This window comes from Rattus norvegicus, chromosome 5, assembly GCF_021556685.1.
Source record: "Rattus norvegicus strain SHRSP/BbbUtx chromosome 5, alternate assembly SHRSP_T2T, whole genome shotgun sequence".
NCBI lineage: Eukaryota > Metazoa > Chordata > Mammalia > Rodentia > Muridae > Rattus > Rattus norvegicus.
In genome coordinates, this window is record NC_141538.1 from 83,068,623 (window position 1) to 83,095,285 (window position 26,663).

At 42.7% G+C, this 26,663-nt stretch overlaps 1 protein-coding gene and 2 long non-coding RNA genes across 16 annotated transcripts in view; 2 read left to right on the top strand and 1 right to left on the bottom strand.

Moving 5' to 3' along the window:
* LOC148005849 (uncharacterized) overlaps window positions 1–26,663 on the top strand; it is an 85,716-nt gene that overhangs the window by 21,323 nt on the left and 37,730 nt on the right. The gene's annotated exons all lie outside the window — the stretch shown is intronic.
* The window catches only part of Tnc (tenascin C), an 84,882-nt gene continuing 61,343 nt past the window's right edge, over window positions 3,125–26,663 (bottom strand). For 13 of the 14 annotated variants that reach the window (XM_087660096.1, XM_087660095.1, XM_087660094.1 and 10 more), the window contains 12 exon segments: window positions 25,087–25,359; window positions 19,824–19,946; window positions 18,568–18,711; window positions 16,250–16,369; window positions 14,198–14,341; window positions 13,330–13,460; window positions 10,364–10,496; window positions 9,678–9,829; window positions 8,743–8,839; window positions 7,765–7,926; window positions 5,189–5,352; window positions 3,125–3,878 (listed from right to left, as the gene is read on the bottom strand). In XM_087660096.1, the coding sequence (XP_087516222.1) occupies window positions 3,768–3,878; window positions 5,189–5,352; window positions 7,765–7,926; window positions 8,743–8,839; window positions 9,678–9,829; window positions 10,364–10,496; window positions 13,330–13,460; window positions 14,198–14,341; window positions 16,250–16,369; window positions 18,568–18,711; window positions 19,824–19,946; window positions 25,087–25,359 (1,754 nt within the window). In that variant the 3' untranslated portion in view covers window positions 3,125–3,767. 14 annotated transcript variants of the gene reach the window in all.
* On the top strand, window positions 25,092–25,786 carry LOC134478997 (uncharacterized). Its single transcript, XR_015620942.1, has 2 exons — window positions 25,092–25,190; window positions 25,288–25,786. It is a non-coding gene; the product is annotated as an uncharacterized LOC134478997 (long non-coding RNA).

Here is a 26,663-nt window from a genome sequence, read left to right on the forward strand (position 1 = left end):
CTACCCTCCATATGTAAGAAGGTTTTGGGCCTCAGCTTCAACTCAGTAAGCTGGACTGGGCCCTTCTGCTGGAATAGCCAGCCATGGATGGTGGTTACAGATACCTCTCAGCTAAACACTATAGGGAAGCCAATCTCAGGGGCCCCTTGATTTATTAATATGTTCCTTATGAGTATCCAATTCCTCCTGGCCTTTGTGGTGGACTCTAGGGTCCTTATTCACTGAAAAGTCTTCTAGATATAGATAGGAATCTGGATGCTGGGAATTCGTTAAGTGAGCAATGGTCACTAGTGTAAAAGAAAAGAGACAAGAATAAGAATGTATAGGAGAAACATAGGTTTAACAATGGTTCCAAGCAGCCTGATATAGCTATCTCCTGAGAGGCTCATTCAGAGCATGACAAATACAGAGGCAAATGCTAGCAGCAAACCATTGAACTGAGAGAGAGCAGGGTCCGCACTAGAGGAATTAGAGAAAGGATTGAAGGAGCTGAAGGGGCTTGTAACCCCATAAGAACAACAATACCAACCAACCAGAGCTTCCAGGGACTAAACTACAACCCAAATACTACACATGGACAGACCCATGACTTCAGATCCGTATGTAGCAGAGAATGGCCTTGTTGGGCATCAAAGGGAGGAAAAACCCTTGGTCCTGCCAAGGCTCAATAACCCAGTGTAGGGGAATATCAGGGTGGGGAGGTGGGAAGGGGGAGTGTTTGGGGAGGGGGAACACCCTTATAGAAGAAGGGGAGGGGCTGGGATAGGGGGCTTATGGACGGGAAACCAGCAAAGGGAATAACATTTGAAATATAAATAAAAAATTTCCAATAAAAAACAAAACACAAACAAACAAAATGGTTCCAAGCATCTAGGCAGTCCTAAGAGTGAGCCACTTCTCAGAATCTCTGAGAAGTGTCTGCCAATGGAGCAGAACCACAGGGCTGGCACAACTCCCCAAGTCTGTGTCTGGGGCAGCAACTCGGTAGGTCTGAAGGAGTAAATGTGAACGTCAGCTCTCTGAACTTCAGGAAGGAAGAGATGTATACACAGTCAACTGCTATGGCTGAACCTCAGGAAGGAATATATCATCCTAATCCTACAGTTGTGGCACAGAGATGGAGTGAAAAATAGGTCCCGTGACTCACCCCCACCCTCCATCTCCCTTCAGTGTACTGCTGGTGCCTCCCGTTTATCATACTCTACCAGATTCTGGAGGACTTTGGTATGATTTACAGGAATAACCTTGGAGTGGACCACAGAACAGAGAGAAAGGAGGAGTGTGGATAACCAAAGGATCTTAGGAGTCACTGAACATCTTGGATATTAATCTCAGGGGTGACTTTGCTTGGCTCATGTCAGGGGACAAATTGTGTGTAGCCTATAGCTTGAAGAGACTTTCTCAGTTAGAGGCAACTGCTTGGAAAAGTCATAGGGTCAGAGACTGAAAGATGTGTTGAGCTTTGAACACTGTAGTCTCAGACCCCTCTGTTACCCAGCTTCCATTTATGGCAATGGTTCTCAACCTTCCTAATACTTTAATACAAGTTCCTCATGTTGTAGGGCCTCCCAAACATAAAATTATTTCATAGCTGTAATTTTGCTACTGTTGTGAATCATAATGTAAATAACTGATATGTGACCCCTAAGGGGCTCATGACCCATAGGATAAGAACCACTGTTTTAAAAGGGCATCTAAATTCTTCCCAAGGCTCTAATTAAGGACCCTTGTCTGATATAGCCCCCTTTCTAATGAGCACTTGATTCTTGTGTGGGTCCTAGGAGGCCTCTTAGCAGCTAGGCCTATCTACAGCTCTGAAGAGAGAAGGGATTTGGGTTTAGGCACTTCCAAGTCAGTGGCCAGTGGAGAGTTAAGCCTCGATCTTAAGGCCTAGTTGTTACAGAGAGCCAGTTGTTTGGGTTTGTGCAGCCAGGACAACGTTGCTATGGCCGAGTTGCAGGTTATGGGTCTTATGATCTGGAACAGCAAATTGTATATGTAACGTGACAGCATTTATTAAAGCAAGATAAACCCAGCAGCAGAGGATCTGGCTGGAGCCATGAATTCCTCTCATCCTGGCTTCTTAACCACTACATTCCATTTGAATGAGGTCCCAGAGGCCTAACCACTTTCGTTAAATAAGCCAATTTGCTGAGAATCTTTAAGACTATGAGTTGGGGATTGCCCTGTGCTTGGTTTGAAGGGAATGGCTACAGCCCAGGATTCTGACTCACTGCATTGCTGGACAGGCTCATACCTGCTGGGCTGGGTAGGGAGTACATGGTACCTTTAAGTATCTGGACTCAGTTTAGAGCTTCTCTTCTGCTTAAGTCCTTTGATATAGGGGGAGGAGACATGTGGTGTATTTTCTAGATTTAATAATTCAAGAGTGCCCCCACATACCAGACAGTTGAATTTTGCCAATTCTAATTTGTTATTAGAACCCTGTTACTGTGGCACATCAAAAACCAAAAGGGAGAGATTTTCATCAGGGGCTGACAAGAGAGGGAACAGAGACATTGGGGTCAATGGTTTAAGCAGGTTTAAGCAGCTCTGTTTACTATGGGTAAATAGCCAGAGTCAAGCCATAGGAACTGATAGTGTATCTCTACTGTCACAGTCAGAGTCTTCATGCTTGCCAAGCACTGTGCTAGATGCTCTCCTGGATGCACAGCTAACTCTTCATGGAAATACTATAAAGAAGAAACGGGCATTTCCTTTACAGAACAGAGAATTGAGGCTCATAGAAGTTAGGCAGTTTGGTTGAGTTTGGGAGGTCTGCCAATGTTCCCAATCTTTTTCTCATGATAGAACTTCCAGACTTCACTAGAAAATAGACATCAAGGCATCTTTAAAACATAAATCATGAAGAATGAAAAACACCAACCATGAAAATGACAAGCACGAAGTTCCTTCTTAGGATGTAAGTTCTTTCAACTTTCTAGTTGAAAGAAGCTCTAGTTTATTTCCCTTTCTGCCTCCTGTTTTCTCTCTCTTCTTTTCTTCCCTGGAATTGAGCCCTGTGACCCCTTCCCTCTCCTTTTCAGCATCCCTCTCTTTGTTCTGATAGACTGGTTTTGGCCAAATTCAGACTTGACAATGAAAATCAAAATGACAGCCAGACTGAAAAGTACTGTGCTTTTTATTAAAAAACAACAACAAAAAAATACAATCAGGTACTGTCCAGACACATTTGGGAAGGGAATGTCTCTTTAAAAGTCCTCAGTTTTCAACATCATCATCACCATCACCATTATTATATTAATAATATTAATGTCCTTGAAATTTAAACAATATCATTTTTCTGGCTTCAGTTGTAGGAAATGTACAAAACATCAGTGGGGTGCAGGGCAAGGGGTAACCTCCAATGACGTATGTTTTATCTTTGCGACCCAACCAATAACAATTGAACAGCTTTGTGTAGAATATAGCTGGCTCTGAAAATGACTATGTCCGCTGGATAGCCAGCTCGCCCCTCTCCCATTCCCAGAACCACCCAGTAGAAGTAAAAATCACGGTGTTGCTGTCGCTAGGAGACTTTGCTCAATCAAACAAAAAAGCAGAAACTAGTTGCAGACTGTTGTCTTTGGTGCAAAGGAAGTAATTGCAGAGGGGCCTACGTCAGTGCCTCAGTGATCCATGGTCTGCTTGGATGCCCATCAAATGCCCAAGGATAGCTTCACCGTTGGACTGGTTGTATTGATGCTTTGGTAAAAATCCTGTTTTCTCTGGGCCCCATTCCTCTCTCACCAAATTGTCCCTGGGATTTATGCCCGCTTACGCCTGCCTTCCAGATTTCGGAAGTTGCTGGGTCTTAGTTTCATCTCCGCAAACTGGATTGAGTACTCATGGCCCTTCCAGTGGAACCAGTTAACACCCTGTGAAAAAAAAACCAGAGCCCTCTGGGTTAGTTTCCATTTGGACACATGTTCATGGACCATCACCATTTAGTCATCAAAACACAAAGGGGTTTGTTCCAACTTATAACCACTTGGCATTTCACAGGCAACTGTCTCTTGACTCTGTATTTGCTGGCCTGTGTGTAAAACCTTTCAAAAGGGCCAGCTGAATCTAAATTAATTCTTTACCCATCATTAGGAGTCATCACGATTTAGGCAGAGCCTTGGACAGCCATCTTGAAATAAAATGGTAACTGACATTAATTTCTGTTTTTAAGAAAAAGGGTGTAAGAATTCAGGTCAAGATGAGGTTACTGAGCAGCTGGGTGCAGTGTGTGTGTGTGTGTGTGTGTGTGTGTGTGTGTGTGTTAATTCACAGGATACTGATAGGGGTATTTTACTAAGGGTCTAGCATAGAACAGCAAAAATGAATGTGGGTAGAGTAAAAGCATTGCAGACTGACATGCAGTGTTAGGGTTGCAGAGCAGCACATCCGTGTGAGGGCTGAGGGGATGATTCAACAAGGAAAGGAGTTTGTCTCTCAAACCTGAGTTATATCCCGAGAACCCACAAAAAGGTGAGAGGAGGGAGCAGACTACATTGCTGTCTAAATGTGTGTGTCTCCGTACATATACCATGTATACACACACACACACACACATACACACACACACACACACACACACACTGTAAAAGAGATAAAGGGTCTTGAACAACAACTCCTGTGGGCCTCAGTCTCACTGCATGTGATTTGTATTTTCTTGAGCTCAGAAATATGCTACGATGGGAGTTGTACTAGACTTGGATGGGGTTTGTGGAAAAAACAGAGGGTGGGGGTCTACGCATATGAGGCTTTGGGTATGCTTCCAATATTATTCTGGGACCTGAGGAAGGTCAGCTTTCACAGGGCATGAGTATCTTTGCAAAGCAAAGGGGATTTGAAGTTCATGCCTTCTACCTAGGTCCTTCTTGCGACTATGAAGATGCTTGTGGGTCTGTGCTCTGCCAGGGTGTATATCATCCCTGTTTCCCTTGAATAGCATCCCCTTTCATCAGCTTTACAGAGTTCTAACAGCAATTTTCTCTGTGGGGAAAGTTTTAAATTTGTGACCTATTTGGACAGTGGTTCCCCTTAGACTCTTTAAGAGTTACACTGTGCTGTTTCTTAATCTTAGCTCATCTTCCATGTCATTGAGATTTCTCACTGTTTTGGAAGATAACACATTTTCTACTTCAAGTGTCCTTTCCTTATGCACATCTTGCTTCCCCAGACTTGTCAGACTACTCACCTGACTGTGATTATTGTCCCCATATCTGCCCATCAGGTTGACACGATGACAGTTCTTATACCAGAAAGCTCCTTTGTAGGACAGGGCACAGTTGGTGATGGCTGAGTCTGTGTCCTTGTCATAGGTAGAGAAGGATCTACCATTGTGATAGTTCATGGAGTCACCTGATTGAGAAAAAAAGAGAAGAGAGAATAAAGACTCCCCCCAAATCAAAGTCTTGTGAGGTTGGCAAGGGCAGAATCAAAGGCTAGAACTGAAAGATCCTTAGGAATGCTGGCACTGAACCTCAGACTAGACTGAAGATCAAAGCCGCCCCCAAGACTTATCTTTGACAGAAGCACTGTTATATGCTAAGAAAGAAGGCTGCAGGTGGTTCTGGAAAGTTCCATTCAAGTCCATCTCTTTGCCTTTCTTACTGTGACCTGGCACAGGCTGAGCTTCCTCTAAACCTTCATTTTCTCCTCTGAAAATTGCAGGCATCCCGTGGATTCTGTCTATCCCACAGCACTATTCTGATACCAGCTATGTATTTTTTTTTCTGGACAGGTAGGAGTGGCATACAAAGAGCTAAGGTTGTTGTTTATGATTTGTCTATATTTGCTTTACATAAAAGACCTATGAGGATAAGGTGAGAAATTTGCATTTAATAGCGATGTGTGAGTCAGGCATGGTGGTGAACATCTGTAATCCCAGCATGTGGTAGGCTGGGCTAAGGCAGGGAGTGCACATGTTTGAGGCCACCATAGGCTTCATAATAAGACCCTGTAAACTTACAAACAAAACAAAAATAATACCAGTGGGCATGCCCCTCATATACAAAGGTATCTGGCTACAGTCATAATTAAGACCTTTAGTCACTAAATATTGTCAGCTAGCTTGGGTATCTTGTAATTATTTAAAAAGAGTGTTTACCAGGCTGGTGCTGTCTGATTCTTACCTAAGAACTTGGTTTTCATATAGTGCTACTTAAGAATATTGTCTGGGTCCTCCTTACTCCCAAGCCATAGGGCTGTGTGCAAACAATTTAAGACATCCAAGTATTTGATGCTGAGATCTTAGAGCAAGCTATCAAAGGTCCTCCAGAGTCTTTTTAACCAACATTGATACTCATAACATACAGGAGAGTGGGCAGACATTGATGAAACTTTCCTGTGAGGCACTATCACCAAAGCATGCAGGAAGCTACAAGCTAGAAAGAATTATTCTGAGGGAAGGGAAAAACCACAGTGTACTCCTTCACCAGAGATATAAAGTGAACATAAGTTAAATCCTTGTTGGTTGGTAGATTTTCTTGCCATGTAACAAGATCCTTCCTTCTTGACATGATCTCAGCTAAAGAGGTATTCATTGTCAGGTGATAAAGTGTCAGATTTTTTTTTGAGGCATGTAAGCACTAAAATAATTTCCACCCCTGGTTCTCTCTCTTCCATCATACCAAATTGCCTCTCAAAGGAGCTTTGTGTCCTTTTCACTGCAACCTGGCTTTGGCACCTATTAGTCAAAGGTGAAGACTTTTTCCTTTCTGGAGGGGCTCCCATAGGGGTCACAAATCTGTCTCCTGTTTAAATAATCATAAAATCAGGCCACCCAAAGAGGCCATGGCTTACATGAGGTAGTCTGCATTCTTGACCCAGCCCCTCCTTGTTTCCACTGCTCTCCCGAAACACACACACACACACACACACACACACACACACACACACACACACACACACACGCTCCTTTGTGAGCTGAAATTTCCTGAATTTTCCCAAGCCATTTTTCTCATCTTTATCCCATTTCCTAAAAGACATTTGTGATGGTTCTTATAGTTGAAAAATACCTACAGAGAAGGATACCACCTCTTAGACTTGAAAAGAATGGCTTTGTTATTAGTTTCTCCTTTAATGTGGAGCCAAAAGGCTGTACAAAGGCCACTTTAAGTCAAAGACAAAAACCTCTATCCCCTCCCAAATAGTATAAGTGGGCGTGTTTCTTGTGTACAAAGGTATCTGGCTCCAACCATAAGTAAGACCTCTAGTCATTAAATATTTTCAGATAGCCTGGGTATCACATAATCATAATCTAGCACACTAGGGATATAATTTAGGTGAAGAACAAAAGGTTGCTTGACAATCAAGAGACTAACCATGCCAGGAATGTGTGCATCACCATAGAACTAGAAGAAACACATCTTAACCTCTCCTTGTGACATCCCAATATATCAGAATTGACACATTAGCAGATTCTCAGAGACATCATATGCCCACGACAAGGAAGCATCTGGTGAAGATGGAGGCTTTTGAAAGACCATTTTCCTACCACCACTCTACAACTATTTACTACCAAAGAACAAGAAACACATTTTTTTAAAATGAGAGTCATTATAATTCAACCATAGTTGACATGATTCTTGACTACTCTACATCTCAGAGACCAGATGTTGCAGATGTTAGCCCAGACCCTTTTCATGATAGCTCTTCTGGATTAGCATCCAGAAGACATTCAGATATCTGTTGATTCAGAAACAGGAGTGATGAGCGAGAAAATCCATAGGAAGTTCATGACTCCAGACTCACGGTGTAACTGCCCCATACCTGCCGTTCCACTGTATCCTTCTACCTTCAGCTTGTAGCGACTCTTGGCATCTCCAACACTGAACCTGTCATACACAGCATAGGCTGACTCCCCATGGTCTTGTAGGTCCACCCGGAGCTCATATTGCCCTTGGGCTGTGATTTTGCTCAGGTTATCCAGTCCTGTGGATGTCAGGCAATGTCTGGTAAGTAATTGCAGGTGACCGAGGAAACAGGGGAACACTCAACAGTGGGACATATTGGGCAAACTTGAAACATTCTCTGTTTGCTGGTATGATGGCAGACAAAACAAATCTCATCTTTCTGAGCCTCAGAAGAAAATAGTTCAATACCTTTGCTTATCAACTTTCTATTATAGCCTGAAGATCAAAGATGATAAGCCCGGGGACATGACCCGTACAGTCTAACATTCCTAATCAACATGAAGCAATGGAGAACTTTGGGATGGGATGTCTCGGGCTCAGGCAGTGGTGCAGAGAACAATGCTCTGTTCACATGGCTTGCTTTGAAGTGTCCGTGATGGATGGCCCTGTAGTACTAACTTTGGAAATTTTGAACGACAGTGTAGTTATCCATTAGCTAGATTGTCATAGAGTAAACCATGCAATGTCCTTGAGGGTCTGTTCTGTAATGAGTAGGATGAGAATTCTGCTCTTTGCATGGATGTTCTGGGTGAGAGATTGTGACCACAAGACCCATCTCAGTGTCTGGAGCTTGAGGAAAGCAGTTCAGACCAGCACTGAGGTTGGTTCCATAATTGGTTTAGTGTCTGACTGAATGCAAGGGTGGTCCACAGGCCTGGTTTGATAATGTTTTATTTTTATGACCTGGAACATTTAATTATTCCAACATTCTTTGGCTCCTACCAAACTTCTTTCACTCTAATCCTTTCCTCTCCCCATTGCTTACTTCAGGAGGGCAAGTGACCAGGAGAACAGAAATAGGCATATCTGTCACAAACTTTCAGAATTGTATTACCAAGCCAGAATTCTTCTCTGCGGTCTCCAAACCCAGCGGCATAGGCCTTCCAGTTTCGATAGAAGTCCTCACGTCCATTTTTGCGTCTCAGGAAAACCTACGACAACATGGCTACTTAAGTAATAGAAGGGAAGAGAAGATGTCTTTTTGGAAGGAGAACACAAAACTGAGGGAAGAACTCCCATCCATCCCCAGCATCCACCATTGCTTATTTATTTGCCTTGTGATGTTGAGCACATCATGCCCCTCCCCTCCCCAAATCTTGGTGCTCTGAAAACTAGGAAAGGATAATGCTTCTTAGTTCTGGTGACATCGATGCACGTCAGCCTCTCATCACTCTTCATAATGCATCACACTGAAGCTGACAGTGGAGGAAAAGTTTGGGAGAGGGAGGGGATGAACTACAAACAAATTTTATTGATAAAAAATTATCCTATACATTTGATATGGTCATGGGATTAAAATAAGTCCTGAAATTCTTAACATGTGTCTGATAAAGAGTAACTACTCAGCCAGTACTGGCTATTATAACTAGTAGGTTTGATTGTCACTGCCATTCATAACAGAATTTCTCCTCTGCCTCTTTTTCTGTTATCCCAGAATGGCTCAAATCTGATATTTTACAATCACCTTGAACTCCTGATCCTTCTGCCTCCACCTTCCAAATTCAAGTAGGCATTTACCAGCTTTATTCTTGGTTTTCTGTAGTGCTAGGGAGTGAACTCAAAACCTTGTACATTTCAAGCAAGTGCTCTACTAACTGAACTACGTCTCCAGTTCTTGCTTTCTACTTTCTATTTAAATAGACAATTGTGAAAGTCTTCTACATGACAAGGATTACCTTACGCATGTGTATTTGAGAGTACACATTTCCCCTCATCAAAGCCCCTGTCCCAGAGCTCTATAAACCAATCATGATCTATAATGGTACTCACGATCCATCCACCTCCATCAGAGGTCATATCACAGTAGACTTCCAGTGCTTGAGTCTTGTCACCATTTATATAGATGGTATAGAGGCCAGAGGTGGTGTCGCCATTCAACATTGCTTGAGAGCAATCCCTAGGGAATGGATATAGGAGTCCAACTGCAGGGTGAAGAGAAAGAGTGTCTCTTAGAGTGGAGGGAGGAGGTGGGTACTTTCAGAACAGACGTTAGCTCATCTGTGCAGGCAAACAGCCCCTGCTTGTTTAAGTCTTTACTCCTCACAACAGAGCTTATATTAAACTTAACAGTAGAAGAGTCACAGTCAGAGCTAGGAATACAAACATAATATGTCAGCTTTTCACATGAGATACTTGTGAAGGAGGGCTATCTTTTTCTTAATCACATTGTGAAGATGAAGAAAGTAAGGCCCATGGAGTGTAGATGACTTCTAAGCTGTATCCAGTAGGATATGGTGTTGTGGACTGGATCTAGATGAGCTCTCATTAGCTCTGTGTCCCTTTCACTAGGATGCCTACATCTGCATTCCCCAAGCTTCCAAGCACTAAAAGGGAATTGATTTGTTTAAGAGATTTTTGTTTCAAAAATGTAAACTAGAAGTTGAAGGGGAAGTGGAAGGTTGATTCGCTGTCACGGGGTCAGATCTTAAGACTGTGCTCCTCCCTGAACCCCTTACTTGTGGTGAAGATGGTTTGGATCAGTTTGCTCCTCAGGGACCCACTCAATGCCTGGATTCTTGCTGTGTAGTGGGTGGATGGGCTCAGGTCTGCCAGGCTGTAGGAGGTGGTGTCAGGCCCCACAATGACTTCCTGTGGGCAGGAAAAAGAATCAGTTTTGTCCCAGATAGTCTCACAGTAGAGATGCTCCCTTTCCCTGGCTCATGCAGTCATATATTCACTTAACAAAAACCCTCCCAGTACCTACTGCATGCCAGATTCCAGTGTATATCTGGAATGTCTGAGATAGCAAGAGTACTGTGTAAATAAAAGTTCTGGGATCAGAAAGGCAGGGGAAGTTAAAATAACACGGAATCACTGCTTTGCATCAATTATCCCTAGTTTTAAGTGGGGGTAGGTAATGGAAGTGGGCGAAGAGAGATCACAAAACACCTTTAATGGGATGTTATGCAGTTTGGCATGTATCAACAATAAGGAGTTGGGAGGTCTGAGAGGCTTTGAACTGGCTTAAGCTGTTGATTCTTAAGAAGCTTAAGCTGATGGTAAGGTGGATTGCACAAGAGACATTGAGGCCATTTATGTCAGCAGTTCTGGAAGAGGGCTTAGCCTTTATCACAACATTTAAAACAATTTGATAACCTAGGCCTCAGCATAGAGTAACTGAATTATCACATGCTGGGGAGGCAGGCTTATATCTAGAGAAACTAGGACTCAGGCTGAGGAACTATTGAGTCAAAAGATGATGTTAATAAACCAGTAGGTGGGGCAGGATAAAAGCTTGAGCTGATGACCCAGGAGGGGCAGATGTGTGGCCCACACTAACTATGTATATGGCTGGTTCCTGGGTTCTAGACTGGTGTTTGGGCTCAGTTCCTAAGGTTCACTGTGTCTTAGATCCTCATTAGGTTCCCATTCTTATTAGTAAATGACCTTGGTGTTTGAGACTGGAATTCCTCCTCCATCATGGCAACACAAACACAATTCATATCTCTACAATTCATTGGGCAAAGTTGATTCTGTTTAGTCCATAAGTCAGTGTGGAAACCACTAGAAGGTTCTTTCCCTTCCTGGGGACTTCCTGGAGTTGTGTTATGTTACGTATATTTGTACAGTGTGGGAACTGAATTTCCCAGAAACTGAGATACTTGTTCCCAATCCATAATTTGTTGATGGCAGAGGATGGTATCATATCCTCTAAGTCTCCTACCACCTTATCCATGATTTATGTGTGTTCACTTAATGCCAGTGATCTAGTGACCTTTGTGTAGCCATCAGCTCTGGTTGCTGGGGAAGGATCAACTCTCAGGGAACAAAGCAAGTCTTATCTAATTGTCTGAGCATAGTCTTGCATTCAGCTCTCTGCCTCTGTGTTCAGTTGTCTAAGTGTGAATAGTCTGAAATGAGGCTCATGATCCAGAGAAGCACAATTCTAGACCCCCAAACCTGCAGAAGACTTTGGGGGTCTAGAAGTGCAATGCACTGTCTTAAAGGTATGGGCACTAACACCCTGAAGATTAAGGACCAGCTTCAGTTCAGACTGTGAATTCATTCACTGTGTCTCAACTCCAGAAAAGCTAGAAATGTGTCTAACTTGTGTAAACATGGCAGACCAGAAATACCAATATTCTTCTATGTGGTTTTCATATCTTATAAAATAGGAGTCAAGTATAAGGAATATGCTAGAAAAGTGAACGGGAGGGAGGATGAAGTGCTAGGAACTTATTGGAGTGGGCAGAACCACCCCAGGCTGGCTGACATACAGGGAAGCATCCAGCAAGTTTCTGATGCATTGGGTATAACAGCTCAGCTGCCTTTGCAAGCAATGTGGTGTGTGGCTCAAGAGAGGTTCAGTTACTTTGGAAGCTTCGCATGAGGAATAGCTTGATTCACTACTCTCCTTGTCGCCTCCAAGAACAGATGCAGGGCTGGGGTTCACTCTCTAGAGCATCTGAGTTATAGTAGAGCCTCTGGATTCACGTCCACCAGGAACAGCTGGTGAGGAGATCAAGGTACCACACTGGAAGTGTGAGAGCAAGCAACACTTGCACAGTAAGAGCCTAAGCACCACGGGGTGCCTCCACAAATTGCCAGGTACACAGCAGCTGATCTCTACATCAAAGCCCAGCATCAACAAACCCTTATGTACAGCTGAACTCCTCATTAGATTCATTGTTCTTGACTTAAGTATGAAAGGATAAATTAGGATCAGAAGACATTGGGAAGAAATTCCTAGCGTGAACAGGGGAGACCAGACCACAGAAACAAAACTAATGAAATCTAGGAGAAAGGTAATATGGGTAGAGACATGTATTCCTTAGCTCAAGTGAAGCAGATCCACAGATTTCAAGGGAGATGCAGCAAAAAGTTTACTATGAAGAGAATAAGTAACCTAGCTTAGACACACAGAAAAGCTCATGGAGGAGAGAACACAGGTAATAGTAATGATAGCTATAGTTGGTCTTATCAAGTGACATTGCAAGGATGTGGTGAGCTCCATCACGGTAGGTCAGGTGGTGACATTGTACGTGGCAAAAATGCAGAAGAAGCTGTTGGTACTTTCTCAATGAAACATTAGATGGCCATGAGCTCAACTCCTAAAATGTCAAGTCTTATAAAAACACTGCTGTTGATCTTGGCTGTCTCTCAGATAGCTTGCGCCTAGTTAATGGGAGAAAGGCAAACATGCGGTTTGTGACTCACAAGATCTGGTACTACATCCAGTCTCTACAGTTTCTTTCTTTCTTCCTTTCTTTCTTTCTTTCTTTCTTTCTTTCTTTCTTTCTTTCTTTCTTTCTTCCTTCCTTCCTTCCTTCCTTTCTTTCTTTCTTCCTCTCTCTCTCTCTCTCTCTCTCTCTCTCTTTCTTCTAGTTGTATTGGAGTGAAGAAACAGTATCAGCTACTCCTTTCCCACTTTGATGCTTATGCAGATGTTTTGCACAGCAGTGTGTGATTTACAGATAGATACCTTGACTGTACCATCCACAGACTCATAGACCAGGAGGTATCCAGTGACCGATGCCCGGGGAGGTCTCCAGGTGAGGAGGGCAGTTTCTGACTGAACCTCAGTAGCAGTCAATTCTCTTGGGGAATCCAGGTCTGGAGAAGACAGTATGGAGCAAGTGAGCTAGCAGGTGTAGAGCACAGAGCAAAAAGAGAACTGGCCTCTCAGGTCTGTTCCCTAACATTGACCATGGCCTTAGGCAAGAATCCCTCCTCACTATAGATGGGGAAGTTGAACCATCAACCTCCAAAGTCAAAGTTTATATGAGTCTTATCACCTCAAGAATCCGAAAGACTCACACATTCCTGGGTGGTTTCTGTTGGACTTGAGGAGAAAGACAGAGCTGTGAAGATCATTACTGAACCATTGTTTCTCACTGAGAGGACTGAGGAGTGCCAGTGTTGGCCCTCATCCCAACAGAAGGGACAATCCTTTACTTCCCCAAATGCTGAACTTGTAAAAAGATCTCAATACATAAAACCCCAATGAACGTCTAAGAAAACTACCCTGAAAAATTCTCAAAAACGATTTCCCGGCCTGGAGCATGGATCATTAAATGCTGGGTATAAAGCCAGAAGGGAGTGTTTTTCCACTTACGAAGCCTTCCTTTAAATATCCTTTTCTCATCCATTGGGTCATTTCAGTTCAAGGGGAAATGGTATGCTTCTTTGGGTCTTGATTGAGTGGGCACTGGTGAATTTAACTCATACTGATGTCATTACATTGCAAGGGCCACTTAGGGAGGAAGAGTAGGGGAGGGGATGTGGTTTAAGATGCAGGCTGTGGGTGGGCAATTCAGAAAGGAGGACTTCCACCCTGGGTAATTTGGTACCTGTGGTAAATTTCGTAGCGATGGTAGAACTCTTCTGGTGACCTTTCTCTGCAAAGACACTCAGTGTGTACTCTGTGGCAGGCTCCAGGTCATGTAGTTCAAACTCCACTGTATTCCCAGACACTGTGCGGGTAATTTCTGGCACTAGTATAAAACACACACATGTGGAAGTTACCCCTTGACAAACAGCACATATACCTCCTTCTAAGACACAACCTTTCAGTGACCCCACAGCAAAGAAGGTTGGGATTCTGAGGTGACTCATACACCTTTCTCTCTTTTGAGCACTTGCATGACAAAAGGTGGGTCATATAGAGAATGACTTTTGTTTTTTCAGGCAACAGATTGGAAAGATGGGAAGATGTTGTCTCATTGTTCCATGCGGTGTGATAAACTGGCTGGAAGAGTGTACTTGAGGCACAGGAATGAGCTCTGGGAGAGTTGCAGGCAGCATCTCCAAGTCTTGGGTACTCAGGCTCAAATTCAGTTTATGCCACTTCTAGCCCCATCCCTTTCTCTCTGTGCATCATTCCTCTTACAAAGCACCAAATGCTGCCCAATCAAGGATTACCAAATTGTCTCTGCTGAGGAGTGACAGCGATGAACAATGGAGCCCACCAATGGCTTTCAGGCCTATTGGATTCATTGCCTTGACAATGAATTTATAATCATAGGAGAAGCCCATCCTGCTTTGTTAAGATTGGTAGTTCACAGGCAGAGAACTTTACCTGTAAAAACAGGAGTCCCTGGCAAACTGTCCAAGTTGGGTCACTTTGGCTCATTCTCAACAAGCCCTGCCATCCCCTCTTTAGCCAGGCCTTGAATAGTCCTGATCTAAAATTTCCATCATTCTCTACAACCATAAGCTGATACCTGGGGGAAGATGATACCATCCTCCCTGTCTCAGAAGAATTTCCTTTCAGGGAATAAACACAGAGGAGAGTGGGTGAACTGAATTTTCTCTTCCTGCCTCACCTCTTTTCTCATGAAACTCGGGGTATTGCCAGAGCTAAAGTAAGATTTTTCAGAGCCCCATCCCTACCCCTACCATGTGTTATGGTGTCCTGTAACATTGTCAGTGAAAGCCAAGTAGTCTTGAGCCATAAAATGTGAAACTTGAAAAATGAAATAACAGAGTCCTCTCTAGGCTAGCTCATCATAAATGTATGAACAGGATTAGAGAAAGAGAGTCTTTTTCCTCATTTGATTTGCATTTGATTTACTTCCTGGTGGCTGTGTTTGGTTGATGGTCTCAGCAAGACTTTAATTTGCCTGCTGGGTAAATTGGTACAGATGGTTGCAAAAAAGAGGGGGAGAAAGCAAAGTCTTTCAATCAAGTTCGTTTCTGTAAGGCCCTCCCATGGCTTCTGAGAAGGCTAGACAGCCCAGGACCTCTTGATACCATCTGGTTAAAACCTGAGATTCTGGAAACCTTCTTTGTAAAGATTAGAGCTACTTTCTTGAGAGTCTGTCCTTTCCTGATGTGCTTTGAATATGAAATGTCCCCACAGGCTCATGTGTTTGAAAACTTTGTTCCTAGTTGGTGGCCTTGTTTAAGAAGGTTTCGGTATAGTGAGGAGGTAAAGCCTAATTAAGGAAGTGAGCCACTTGAGGTGGGCTTTAAGTTTTTATCCCTGTCCCCATTTCCTGCTTCCTGACTGTGGATACTTTGTGACCAGTAGCTTCCTGTTACTGCTGCCAGTACTTTCTTGATATGCCTGGAGTTATCTTCTTGAATTAGAGTCCAGAGTAAACCCTTTCCCTCTCAAGTTGGCTTTTAGGTCTCAGCAATGAGAAAAGTAACTCAAGAGTCTAGCAAGGTGGGACGGGTCAGCAAAACATGCAAAGCTCCAAATGTGTCTGGTTTTCATTTTTCTTTTCACTTGAATGGCTTAGCTAAGTCTTTTGAGGATACAATGGAGCTAGGCAAAGACATTATTGGCTCTTACAGTACAGTTTTGTCAACCCCTGCCATATTGAAGGGGGAATGGGAGGAGTTTGCAGCAAGACAAACCTTCATCATAGTGTAGAGAATATGGGACAGGACCTTACCTCTCTCCCCTGTGTAGGAGATGACATAACTGTCTACAGTGGCAATGGCTGGCTGCCACATGGCCAAGGCTTCTGAGTCTGTGATGTTGGCTGTCAGAAGGCCAGATGGACCATCGAGAGCTGGAAGAAATACAGGAGAAGAGTTCATCATGTTAGAGGATAATATCAGAGGACACTTGCTTTTATGGGTTCAGAGTCAGGCTCGTGGAACAGGCTAACGTGGCTTATATCACGACTCCTTTCCTTGTCATTGTGTCATTTTAGGTCTCTATTTCACTACCTGTAAAATGGGCATGATAGTACTGGCTGGCTTTTTCTTTTTGACTTGTAAGTGGTGCTATGGGTAGGCAGTTCCTGAACAGAGCTTAATGTGTGAAAAGGGTTATCGTCAGGACTCATGTTGTTCTTTTGTCCATGAAAGGAACATAAACAAACATACATAGAGGAAACTTGTATGGTTACTACTGCCTAAGGCTTTTCTGGACTTTGGTTGATATCTTTATTTAAGGGGATCTTATAGGTAATAATGTGGAGATCTCTAGGCTCAGATTCTACTGTGCCTTATTTTCCTGTGCCTCTATGACTTTGGAAAGGCCACTTCACTGAAGGACGTCTGTGAGACATGATAGGGGAAGCACTCAGCATTTGTTATTAATGATATACCTGTAAAAGATTTTAGTCTGTTATTTCAATCCTTGGGATGAGGAAGCAGGAGGATCATGAGTTGTTGGCACACACAAAGAGTGTCTCAGATAATGACAAATGTGTATTAATACAAGATATGTATTTATCTGTACAGGGTGTGTACATTTAAGTGCAGCTGTTCAAGGCTTTGGTTACGGATTCTAGGAATTAAATTTGAAGCCTCAAATATGAGCAGTGTATGCTCTTAAAATAAAACTATAAACCATTTCTCTGGCCTTTGGGGTTTGTTTTTCAAATGACCTGTATTGTCAAAGGATAATCCAGGGGTCTTAATCTCTGGGTTCTTTTAAGGGAGAATATTGCTTGCTCAGTTTCTTCCTTAAAAGTTGACCTGAATGTGGGATGTCATTCTTCTTACTTTTTGTAACAATAATTTAATTACTCCCTCAGGAGTCTAGGAGACAGGGCAGCCATCAGAAGCAGCTCAGCCCACAGACTGGTACCTACGCCTCAGGGAACTGGCTGAAGAGTCGGGAAGTAACAAACCAGTATCAGGGAGTCAAAATTATTCCCTCCAAAGTGTCTTCCTTATTCTTTCATGTGTACAGATCCTTCTTTGACTGGTCGTGACAATGAGGCCTTGGGAGGAGACACAGCCAGCTTTTGTATCTTCTGCTGTGGAGAATCATCAATGCAAGATTTCTTAGGGTAAACAGAAGCCCAAGTGGACAGTAGACAGGACTTTGAGTCCAGATGGGATGTTTTAATTGTACATTACCAACTCTTGTATGGAAGTAGTATATTTTTGAAATTTTCTGGGAGGCCTATTCTTCGGATCACTGAATAGACTGGGTTGGACAATTTGTTCTATCTCAAAGGATAAATTGTTTAGGGACAGAGACTTCTGAAGCAAAATTTTCCACTTCATTCTCTCACAAAACAACCATTATTCTTAAATTAGATTTAAATAGGAAAACAACCTTCATTTTAAATGCTTGATAGGGTTGGTCCGAGTAACCCTTGTTTGTCTCCACATTTCTAGTCATGTTGCTTTGTAATTTCCTCATATCTCAGGTGCCTCTTCTACAGGCTGGGAATGAATACTGCAGTGAGGATAAACTGCGTTGGATTTGTCAACAGTGCCTTAATTGTAGCAGCTGACAAACAGAGGACAATGAGGCCATAGTTCTCATCATCCCATATCTGCGGAAGCACGTGTTCTGGGGGTGTTCACAGGGTGTTCACAATGCTTCCAGGCAATAAGGAGAAGGAGTGAGGTGACAGTTAAAGATGTCTTTATGCTTACTGACACCTTGCAACACTGATGCAGGAAGCAGAATCGTGCCCATTTTGCAGAGAAGTCCATTGGACCTTAGAGAAATTAACTGACAGCTCACATGGCTAGCACATGGGAGATTTAGGGTCTCAGCTCATATGATTCCTCTACTCCACCCCTTTCCACAGTAGCAGAAAGAATGGAGGCTAGAGGGCATTCGGGATGTCTCTGGGGCAACCCAGGTTTTTAGTGGATAAGGATAAGCAAGAGGGAGGGGCTGGATGCTCTAATTCCAGCTTATTTTCCACTGAGACTCCAGAAGCAAGCTTTTTGCAATTCTCAGTTATGAGTCATCATGCTGAGGGCAAGGATGAAACACTGATCAGGGGGTACACACCTGTGATTAGAGACCCCGAGACCGGATCACTTTCTTCAAATCCCTTCATGGCAATCACACTGACGTGGTACTCCACTCCAGGGGTGAGCCTCACCAGTCGGGTCTCAGTATCCGTCCCATCCACGGTCACCATGGATGGGGGACCTGGAGATTATCAAAAGCAAGATCAGGGGAGCCTTTTCCACACTTCCTTGTCATGGCCTCCAAACCGGGCCTCCCAACTTGGAAATGAAGTTATATCTTTATTCAATTTCATTCTCTTGAGTTCCTCTCCTTTCATCCCACCCTCTGGCATGAAGGAACAGACCTTACTTTTTGTATAATGCTTTTTCCATTGGTGCAGATGCCAAAAACCCAGTCAGGAAAGGAAAAAATCATGAAGTCACAGCATACTAAAAATGGCAAGTTTCCTTTCGGGAAGGAGTTAGCATGTTGCACAAATTTTATTTTCTTTATTCTTTTCTCTCCATGAACTATATGGGAAGCTCACAATACAGCATAGATCCAAGCTACTAAACTCATTGGGTTCACTTAAGCTGCTACAGACAGACCCATTACTTGGAGAGATTTTAGTCATGATAAAAAAAAAGATGGTTCCAGTTAAATTTGTGCTCTTAGATTTACTGGGAAGTCTGGAGTTTATATTTCTTAGAATTTTAGAACTGATGAAGAGTTTGCGATATAGCTGGCCAAATGCCCAGTGGAGATGCTAGTGTCGCTGTTACCAACCACTCTGTCTTTCCAAACTTCCAACAAGAGGCAGCCACTACCCGCTAGGTTGTATTCAGACTATGCTTCCCTGAGGTCGTCATTACAGACTGTGTGTTCCAAGTTAGTTCTAGCATTGCTAAGACTCAGTTTTCTGTCCTGTGGGAGACAAGCTATAGCTCCTAAGGGCAAAACCTTACCCATATCTCACACTAGCTCTCCAGATGACTGTAATCAAAGGGAAAAAGGATTTTTTATATAAATTCCCTTGTTCCTGTGTTCAAAAATACTAGGGAACCATTTCCTCGAAAGCTTTTTACAATTTGAAGGCCACAAAGAGTGTTAATAAGGTAACTTTTCCCAAGATTTTTTTTTCCAAAATGTCTTTACAAAGGGCATCTTTCTAGATGATCTCAGAAGGAGGGAAGTGGTTTTTCATTAGCCATGATGCTTGGAGGGGGCGTGATAAGAACGAGCAGGGTCTCATTTTCGATTTAACCCTAATTTTGCACGTTCTTCCCACCCTCTTTCATCTCCAGGTCCCCTACCTCCTGTTACAGGCACATAAGTAATCCGGAAACTCTCCACTTGAGCAGTCGGTGCTCTCCAGCTGACTGTGGCTGCATTTTCAGTGATGTCTGAGAACATGATTTCCTTCGGAGAACCCATGGCTGTCAAGGAGAAAACAAAACAGAAACCCTGAAGCATTACCTATATTGTCCATCAGTAGCTTTTGCCTGGATTCCTTGCCCAGAATCTAGATACTTTAGTATCTAGAGTTGATGACTGAACCAAGCCTCGGGATAGAGAATGTGTGATACATAGTTACCCTGTGTCATGAAAGAAAACTCACAGCAGGTACAGTGACCATGCAGACCAGGTGACTGTGGGCTTTGTGGGCATTTGGCTTTACTGGAGATGGGTGTAGTATGGTGGCCTGATTCCGCAGAGGACAGTAACTTTACAGATCCAATAGTTTTCTTTGATTTCATTCTTACCATTTTTCATATATATATATATATATATATATATATATATATATATATATATATATATATATTAATGGTAAGGTGAAAAAGGTCATGGTTCTTTCCATATTTAAGGCTTATTCCTCATATGGACACCCATGAGCTGAAAATTCAGTTGTAGCCATTATACAAAGGACCAAAGTAAGACTGCCTTCTCTAACATTCTTCTGATGGGACCTTTCTGGAGCACTGCACTGGGCAACCTGGACTCTGGAAATTAAGCTCACTTGGAAATTAATTTTGACAGTCCACTCATGTATCTTCAAGGAGATCCAAAGCCAAGAAGCAAGGTCAGGTCATAACTAAACTTATACCAGTGGACATTGGGTCCACCAGTGAGAAGCCCGTGACCAGAGGACAGCTCTGTAGCCTTCATTTCTCCTGCCCAAATCTGGTTTCCTTTGGCTTTTCTCTGTGTATTTTTTGGCTTAGAATTCTGCCTGCTTCAGCTGACCATACTAACTCAGGAAACAATTTCCAGTCTCTAGGGAGCCTGCTTCCTCGTCACTTCCTTGCTTCAGCCCATGTTGGTCATTAAACCTGGAAGCATGTAGAGTTTTTCAGAGAGAATTTTTTCCCTACCCATTTTTTTTGTGACCTAGAAACTACCTGGCTACTCCTCCTTTTTTTATTATTCTTCCTGTCCATGGAAAATCTTTTCTTTTTTTTAAGCCACAGAGTCTGAGCAACTTAAAAGATCTTAATTGTTCAAATACCACTGAGGGGCTGGGCAGCCTGGGACAAGTCTTTTCCCTTCTATGAGCTTCAGTTGCTACATCCCTCCAATGGAGAAAGTGGTACCCACAGGAATGTTTGGAGGATTAGTGGAGATAATGGATGTAAAACCCTTGGTATAGACTCTGGCATGCTGGGAATTCACTAGATCCAATTGTCCTCTCTTTTCTTCCTTGTGTGACCTTTTCCTGCAGGGCTACCCTGAACCTTAAGGCACCTCCCAGGAAAGAACTAGATGAGTCTAGCTGAGAGTGGGACCCTATGATGTACATAAACTCTACCTTAGAGAATTTTCCTCTGCTTACTCAATTCACTGACTTGTTCCTACTGGAAACCCTCTGACTGACATCGGTTATGCTACATTTTACAATCTGTGTCTTATAAACAAAGCTTTCTTCTTCAGACCACAGTTTTCTCATCTGAACAATGGCAATAATATTTACACTGTCTTATATGCTGTAAGAATGAGTAGCAACATACACTACTTACTCAGGGGCATGTGTTTGCAAGAGGTAGTAGGAAAGTCACCAGGCATCATCTGTAGCAAAGTCACAATAGTGAAATTGTGGAATTCCAGGAGCAGTGGGCCTAATAATTTTATACTAAAAAGCTTCCTAGGTATATGCTACTTCAGTATGTAACTTTCTGCTATGGGGTCCTCAAGTCCTGAGCCCTATAAGAGATAGCTAAGCACAGAACACTAGAGTCATACCTATTCAAAAGTTGGAAGGGAGCTGGGGTATGGCATAACAGGTACAAGTCTAACTTTACAAACATAATGATCTGAGTTTAGACATCCAGTATCCGCATACAAGTGGGGTAGACACAATGACTTGTCTGTTACCCCAGTTCTCAGGAAGCAGAGGAAAGAGATCTCCTCTCCTCCTATGAGCTTCAGGTGTTTAGACCCAGTGAATTATCAAACTCTGGGTTTTAGTGAGAGCTCTTGCCTCAGTATATAAGGTGGAGGGTGCTAGAGCAAGACATGCCTCTGTGAGCCTGAACACACATGCACTTGAAGCTCTCAAACATCTACGGTTCCACAGGTGTGAACACATATGCATGCCATGCACACATACATATGCAAGAGTTAGAGAGACCTATGTAATAATGATTTCTTCATAATTAGACTCAATAAAGAAAGAACTTCCAGTAGTTAAATACATGGACTTGATAAAAACCCTTAAAATGATTTTGCTTGCTTTCCTATAAAAACTTGCCTTTCAATATCAATAATGAATGCCTTTTGTTATTGGCAATTATCCACCATTTAAAACTCAGTTCTCTTTCTACAAATTTGCATTGGTCATTTAATATGAATTAGGCTAACCACTAGCTTGTACTCCCTTCCTTGATGCTCTGGTTACTCAATGATGAGCAGCTTATAGCCAGACAGAAATATCTTACGAGGAGGAATCACAGCAGACCATTATCAGAAGGTAAGAGGGACAGGTCGCTGTTGAGGAGGGCTCATGGTGGTTTGAGGGAAGAGAGAGAACAGGGGAATGAACAGATAAAAGGCACACTTGAAGCTGGGGACTGAAGGTGAAGTTAGGCATGTCTTTGCTGTGCTTATATCATGTCTTCTGGCCTCTCCTGGTCCTAGAGCTTGAGTGTGCAGGCACACATGAACACATTGTTTACATATGGTGCACATACACATATGTGTTTTTCTCTTTGTCTGTGAATTTAAGACCCCAAGAAGGGATCTTCCTAACAAAGCAGACTCTGGTTTTTCTTTTGTTCTTATAAAAGCAAATCAACTCATGATTATTCTTTTTTGTTTTTTCTTTAGAACTACAGGGCTTATAGAAAAAAAAATTGGCAAAACAAAATCAGTGATTGGAACTTTGAGGAGCAGTTGCTTATAAACCAAGATCGTCCCTGCTTCTAATCTGGAGCCATTCTGTGGCAGCCATAGAGAGATGGAGATCAACGTTAGGGTGGGATACTCTGGAGCACAGCTACACTTAACCACTCTATGTGAACTGGGGCTACTGTACGCAGAAAGAACAGTGCCTTCCTCCAGCTACATTAATGTACCAGCTCCTTGTCAACAAGCACTGGCTGTAGTTTCTGTGGGTAGATCCTGTCTCTTGTTACAATACGATATCTTGTGGTGCTGAGACAGTAGCTCAGTCTGCAGCAGGCTTACTGCATAAGTGAGCATCTTGATGCACCAATAGACAAGACTGAGATCCTTTGTGTGTAGCAAATGCAAAGCAGCTATGCAAAATACTGGACATGATGTCACACTTGCAATCTAATCACTGGGGGAGACAGTGACAGGATCCTTGGAACTTGCTGGCCTGTCAATCTAGCTGGATTGGTAAGCCCTGGGTCTTAGTCAGGGGTACAGTGTAAAAGAGTAAGGTGGGTTGGGGAGTTGGCTCCATGGGAAGTGTGAGGTGCTGAGTAGAAGTCTCTTGCACCTGCATAAGAAGCCAGACACAGTGGCCATGAGTTTATAAGTCTGATACTATGTGCACATATATGCAGGGAAATCCCTGGAGCTTGCTGGCCAAAAGCCCAGCTCCAAGGTCAGTAAAGTGCCTTGTCTAAATAGAACAAGGTAGATAGTGATAAGGCAGGTCACCCTTCTTTCTTCCCTGGCCTCTGTGCACATGTAGGCATGAGCACCTGCATACTCAGATGTTTGCACACACACACACACACACACACACACACACACACACACACACACACACACACATATATATATATATATATATATACATATATATGACACACCCAATATATCTGTTTCTTTGTCTTTATTACATGTACACTCACACACACATGCGGGGGGGGGGGAGAAAGAGAGAGAGAGAGAAAGTAGATGGCCTTTGAGAATGATACCTAAGGTTAACTTGACTTCTGGCTTCTACATGCAAGTGAACACACACAAACAGATACAGAAATGTACAGTCACACACACATACACACACACACACTCACACCCAAACCATCTCCTACATATTCATACAATAAAACATTTATAACATAGCAAGTTGGAACTAATATTCCCTGTGTGTGTTAGACACAGCCAGTGTATAATACATTCACTGGTTACCTGTCATCTTGCTTATTAAAATAACTAGTCACATTGTCACAATAAGCTCATTATAGCAGCATGACCTTAGGCACAGCACTTCAGCTTTCTGGGCCTCAGATTCTTGATGCATCAGAAGACACATCCTTTGTGTGTAGCATGTCATTTCTCGGTGATAATCCTTTCCTTGGGATTTTCTGATTCCTTCCTCAGATTCCTTTGCAGGCGCTGTCTCTATGTAATGCCATCTTGACTATTCCCTCGGTTTCTAAAAGTACCACAGTCTCAAGTCTTTGTTTCTCCCTCTAAAGAGTCACATGAGTTTTATGACCATAGTAATGGTGTTCTAGCCATCTTTTCCTTTCTCCTTAGCATAGCCGATAGGAAAAAGGGTCTTATTCCCCCTGTAGAGGGCTCTTACATGCACTGTCTGCTCTTATTTGTGAGCCCCAGGAAGACTGTCGTGCTGGCCTTACCAGCTCCATCCTTCAGTTTGGCTAACCACTGTATTGATAGTTCATGTGGGACATTTTATAAGCCTGTTATAATCCTCACAGGCCTCGGTTCCACGTCTCCACCAACCCTCACTCATCCAGTGCAACTGGAACATCTGACCAAAGAACAAGGGATTGTATTCTTGGATACTATGAGATAGAAGGAAGTGTTTGAATGTCCAGTAGTTGTCAAGATAATGATATAGGAGAGACACTGTGATGCCCTTGCTATATCCTAGGTCCCGTGTTGTGGGTTTTACATGAATTAACTCACTGAATCTTCTCCACCTTGCTAAGTAAGTGGACTCATACACTTTTTTTTTTGGCACAGAGATTTGTCCACACAGTCTGGGAGAACCGTTCTATGGTTAAAGGAACCAGGATCTGTCTGGTTCACTCCAGAGCTCTTGTGATTATGCAGCCCTACAGGAAGAAGAGTCCATTTCCCTCTCCTTTGTTTATAGGTCCCACTGTTGCTATGGCACCTGTTTCTTTACAGTACCTGTTGTTGCTATGGCACTGACTGGCTGGGATCGCCTTCCACGGCTTATTCCATAGAGTTCAATTTCGTACTCAGTGGCCTCTCTGAGACCTGTTATGTCCCTGGTACGGTCGGGGGAAGGGAGGGTTATTTCTTGTGGTTCAGATTGCTTTTTGGTATCTCTGATCCTGATAACAAAACTGTCGAATATCCCTTCATCAGCAGTCCAGGACAGACGGAAACCATCTGGAGTAGCATCTGAAACTAGAAGGTTGTCAACTTCTGGTTCAGCTTCTAGAGGGAGAGAAGATGGAGGAAGAAGGAGGAGACAGAGCATTACTTAGCCATTCACGAACTCTTCCTTCTGGTGGAGTATCAGAATGCAGTGCTGCCTCGGTTTTCAGAGACAGAGTGTCCTGAGATACCCGGGAAGAAAAACCATTCTACATTAAAAAGTCTAGTAGGGGGAGGGGAGGGAAAACATGGAGTTGACACATTCAATACAAGCCAAGCATATGCTTGCATCTGTGAGTTTTGTCTAAAAGTAACTGTATCGGTCCACATCTGGACTCAGCATTGGCCCCTCCCATACATTATTAAACAAGTTCAAAGCCATAACTTGTTTACATTTGCTTTTTGTCTTCCAGTGGCTGAGTGCCCATCCGCTGTGAGCTCTGTTTCTTTTCCTTTTGAAAAGACAAATAAACCAACTTTAATGATCTGTGGAGCTGTCCATGATGATTCTGATGATTATATTTCCCCCAAGCCTAAGCAAAATGACTTAAAATGTTATGGTCTTTTGGCTTTGTTCTTGGAAGCTGCTCTCCGGAAGAAGACTCCTATTATTTTCCGTTGAATTTTCTTTCCTTGCTAGTTTACCATTTAGATGGTAGGATGAGGCTTTAGAAGCCCCTGAGATATAATTATATATGCTTTGTACCCAGAGTTTCATTCTGGTAACTAGACAAAACTCAGTCAAAATAAATCTGAAGCTGAGTTTCCCAAAGTGTGCTCAAAGCAAACTATTCCTGTTTTCTCCTTATCCTTTACAAGGCATTCCTTTGTCAAACAAGTTTGGGAAATACCGCCCTCTGTGAGATGGACAGTAAGAGATTCTGAAAAGCCTGGGTGGTTGAAGATCCTATTTCCAAACTTAACTGAACACGAAATGTTATCAAATGAGATCTTTAAATAGTCATTAGTGCTTGTTTTCTCTAGAAATACTTTGGGAAACACAGTTTTTCAACTGTTAAAATTATTAATATATCTCTGTAGGAAATATTAGTCTTGAGAACATTATGGATTTAGTCTGTGTTGAAGAATCTCTCTGATATTAGTTTTTCTTAAGGTGAGTATAATACATTTCATTTAGTTCCCAATGATAAGACCACTGGGTAAGTTGGTTAAGATCACAGGTTGAGACTTTGAAATAGAAAAGATTTTAAAATACTTTTTCAAAATATACTCACTGGTATATTTCTTTTGAGAAGGCTGAAATGTAGCTGAGAACCAGCCAGGATGAACACAAATGAAAGTAATTGTAGTAAGCATGTGAGAGCTACAGGCAAGACATGGACACTAAAGGATTTGGAACACTG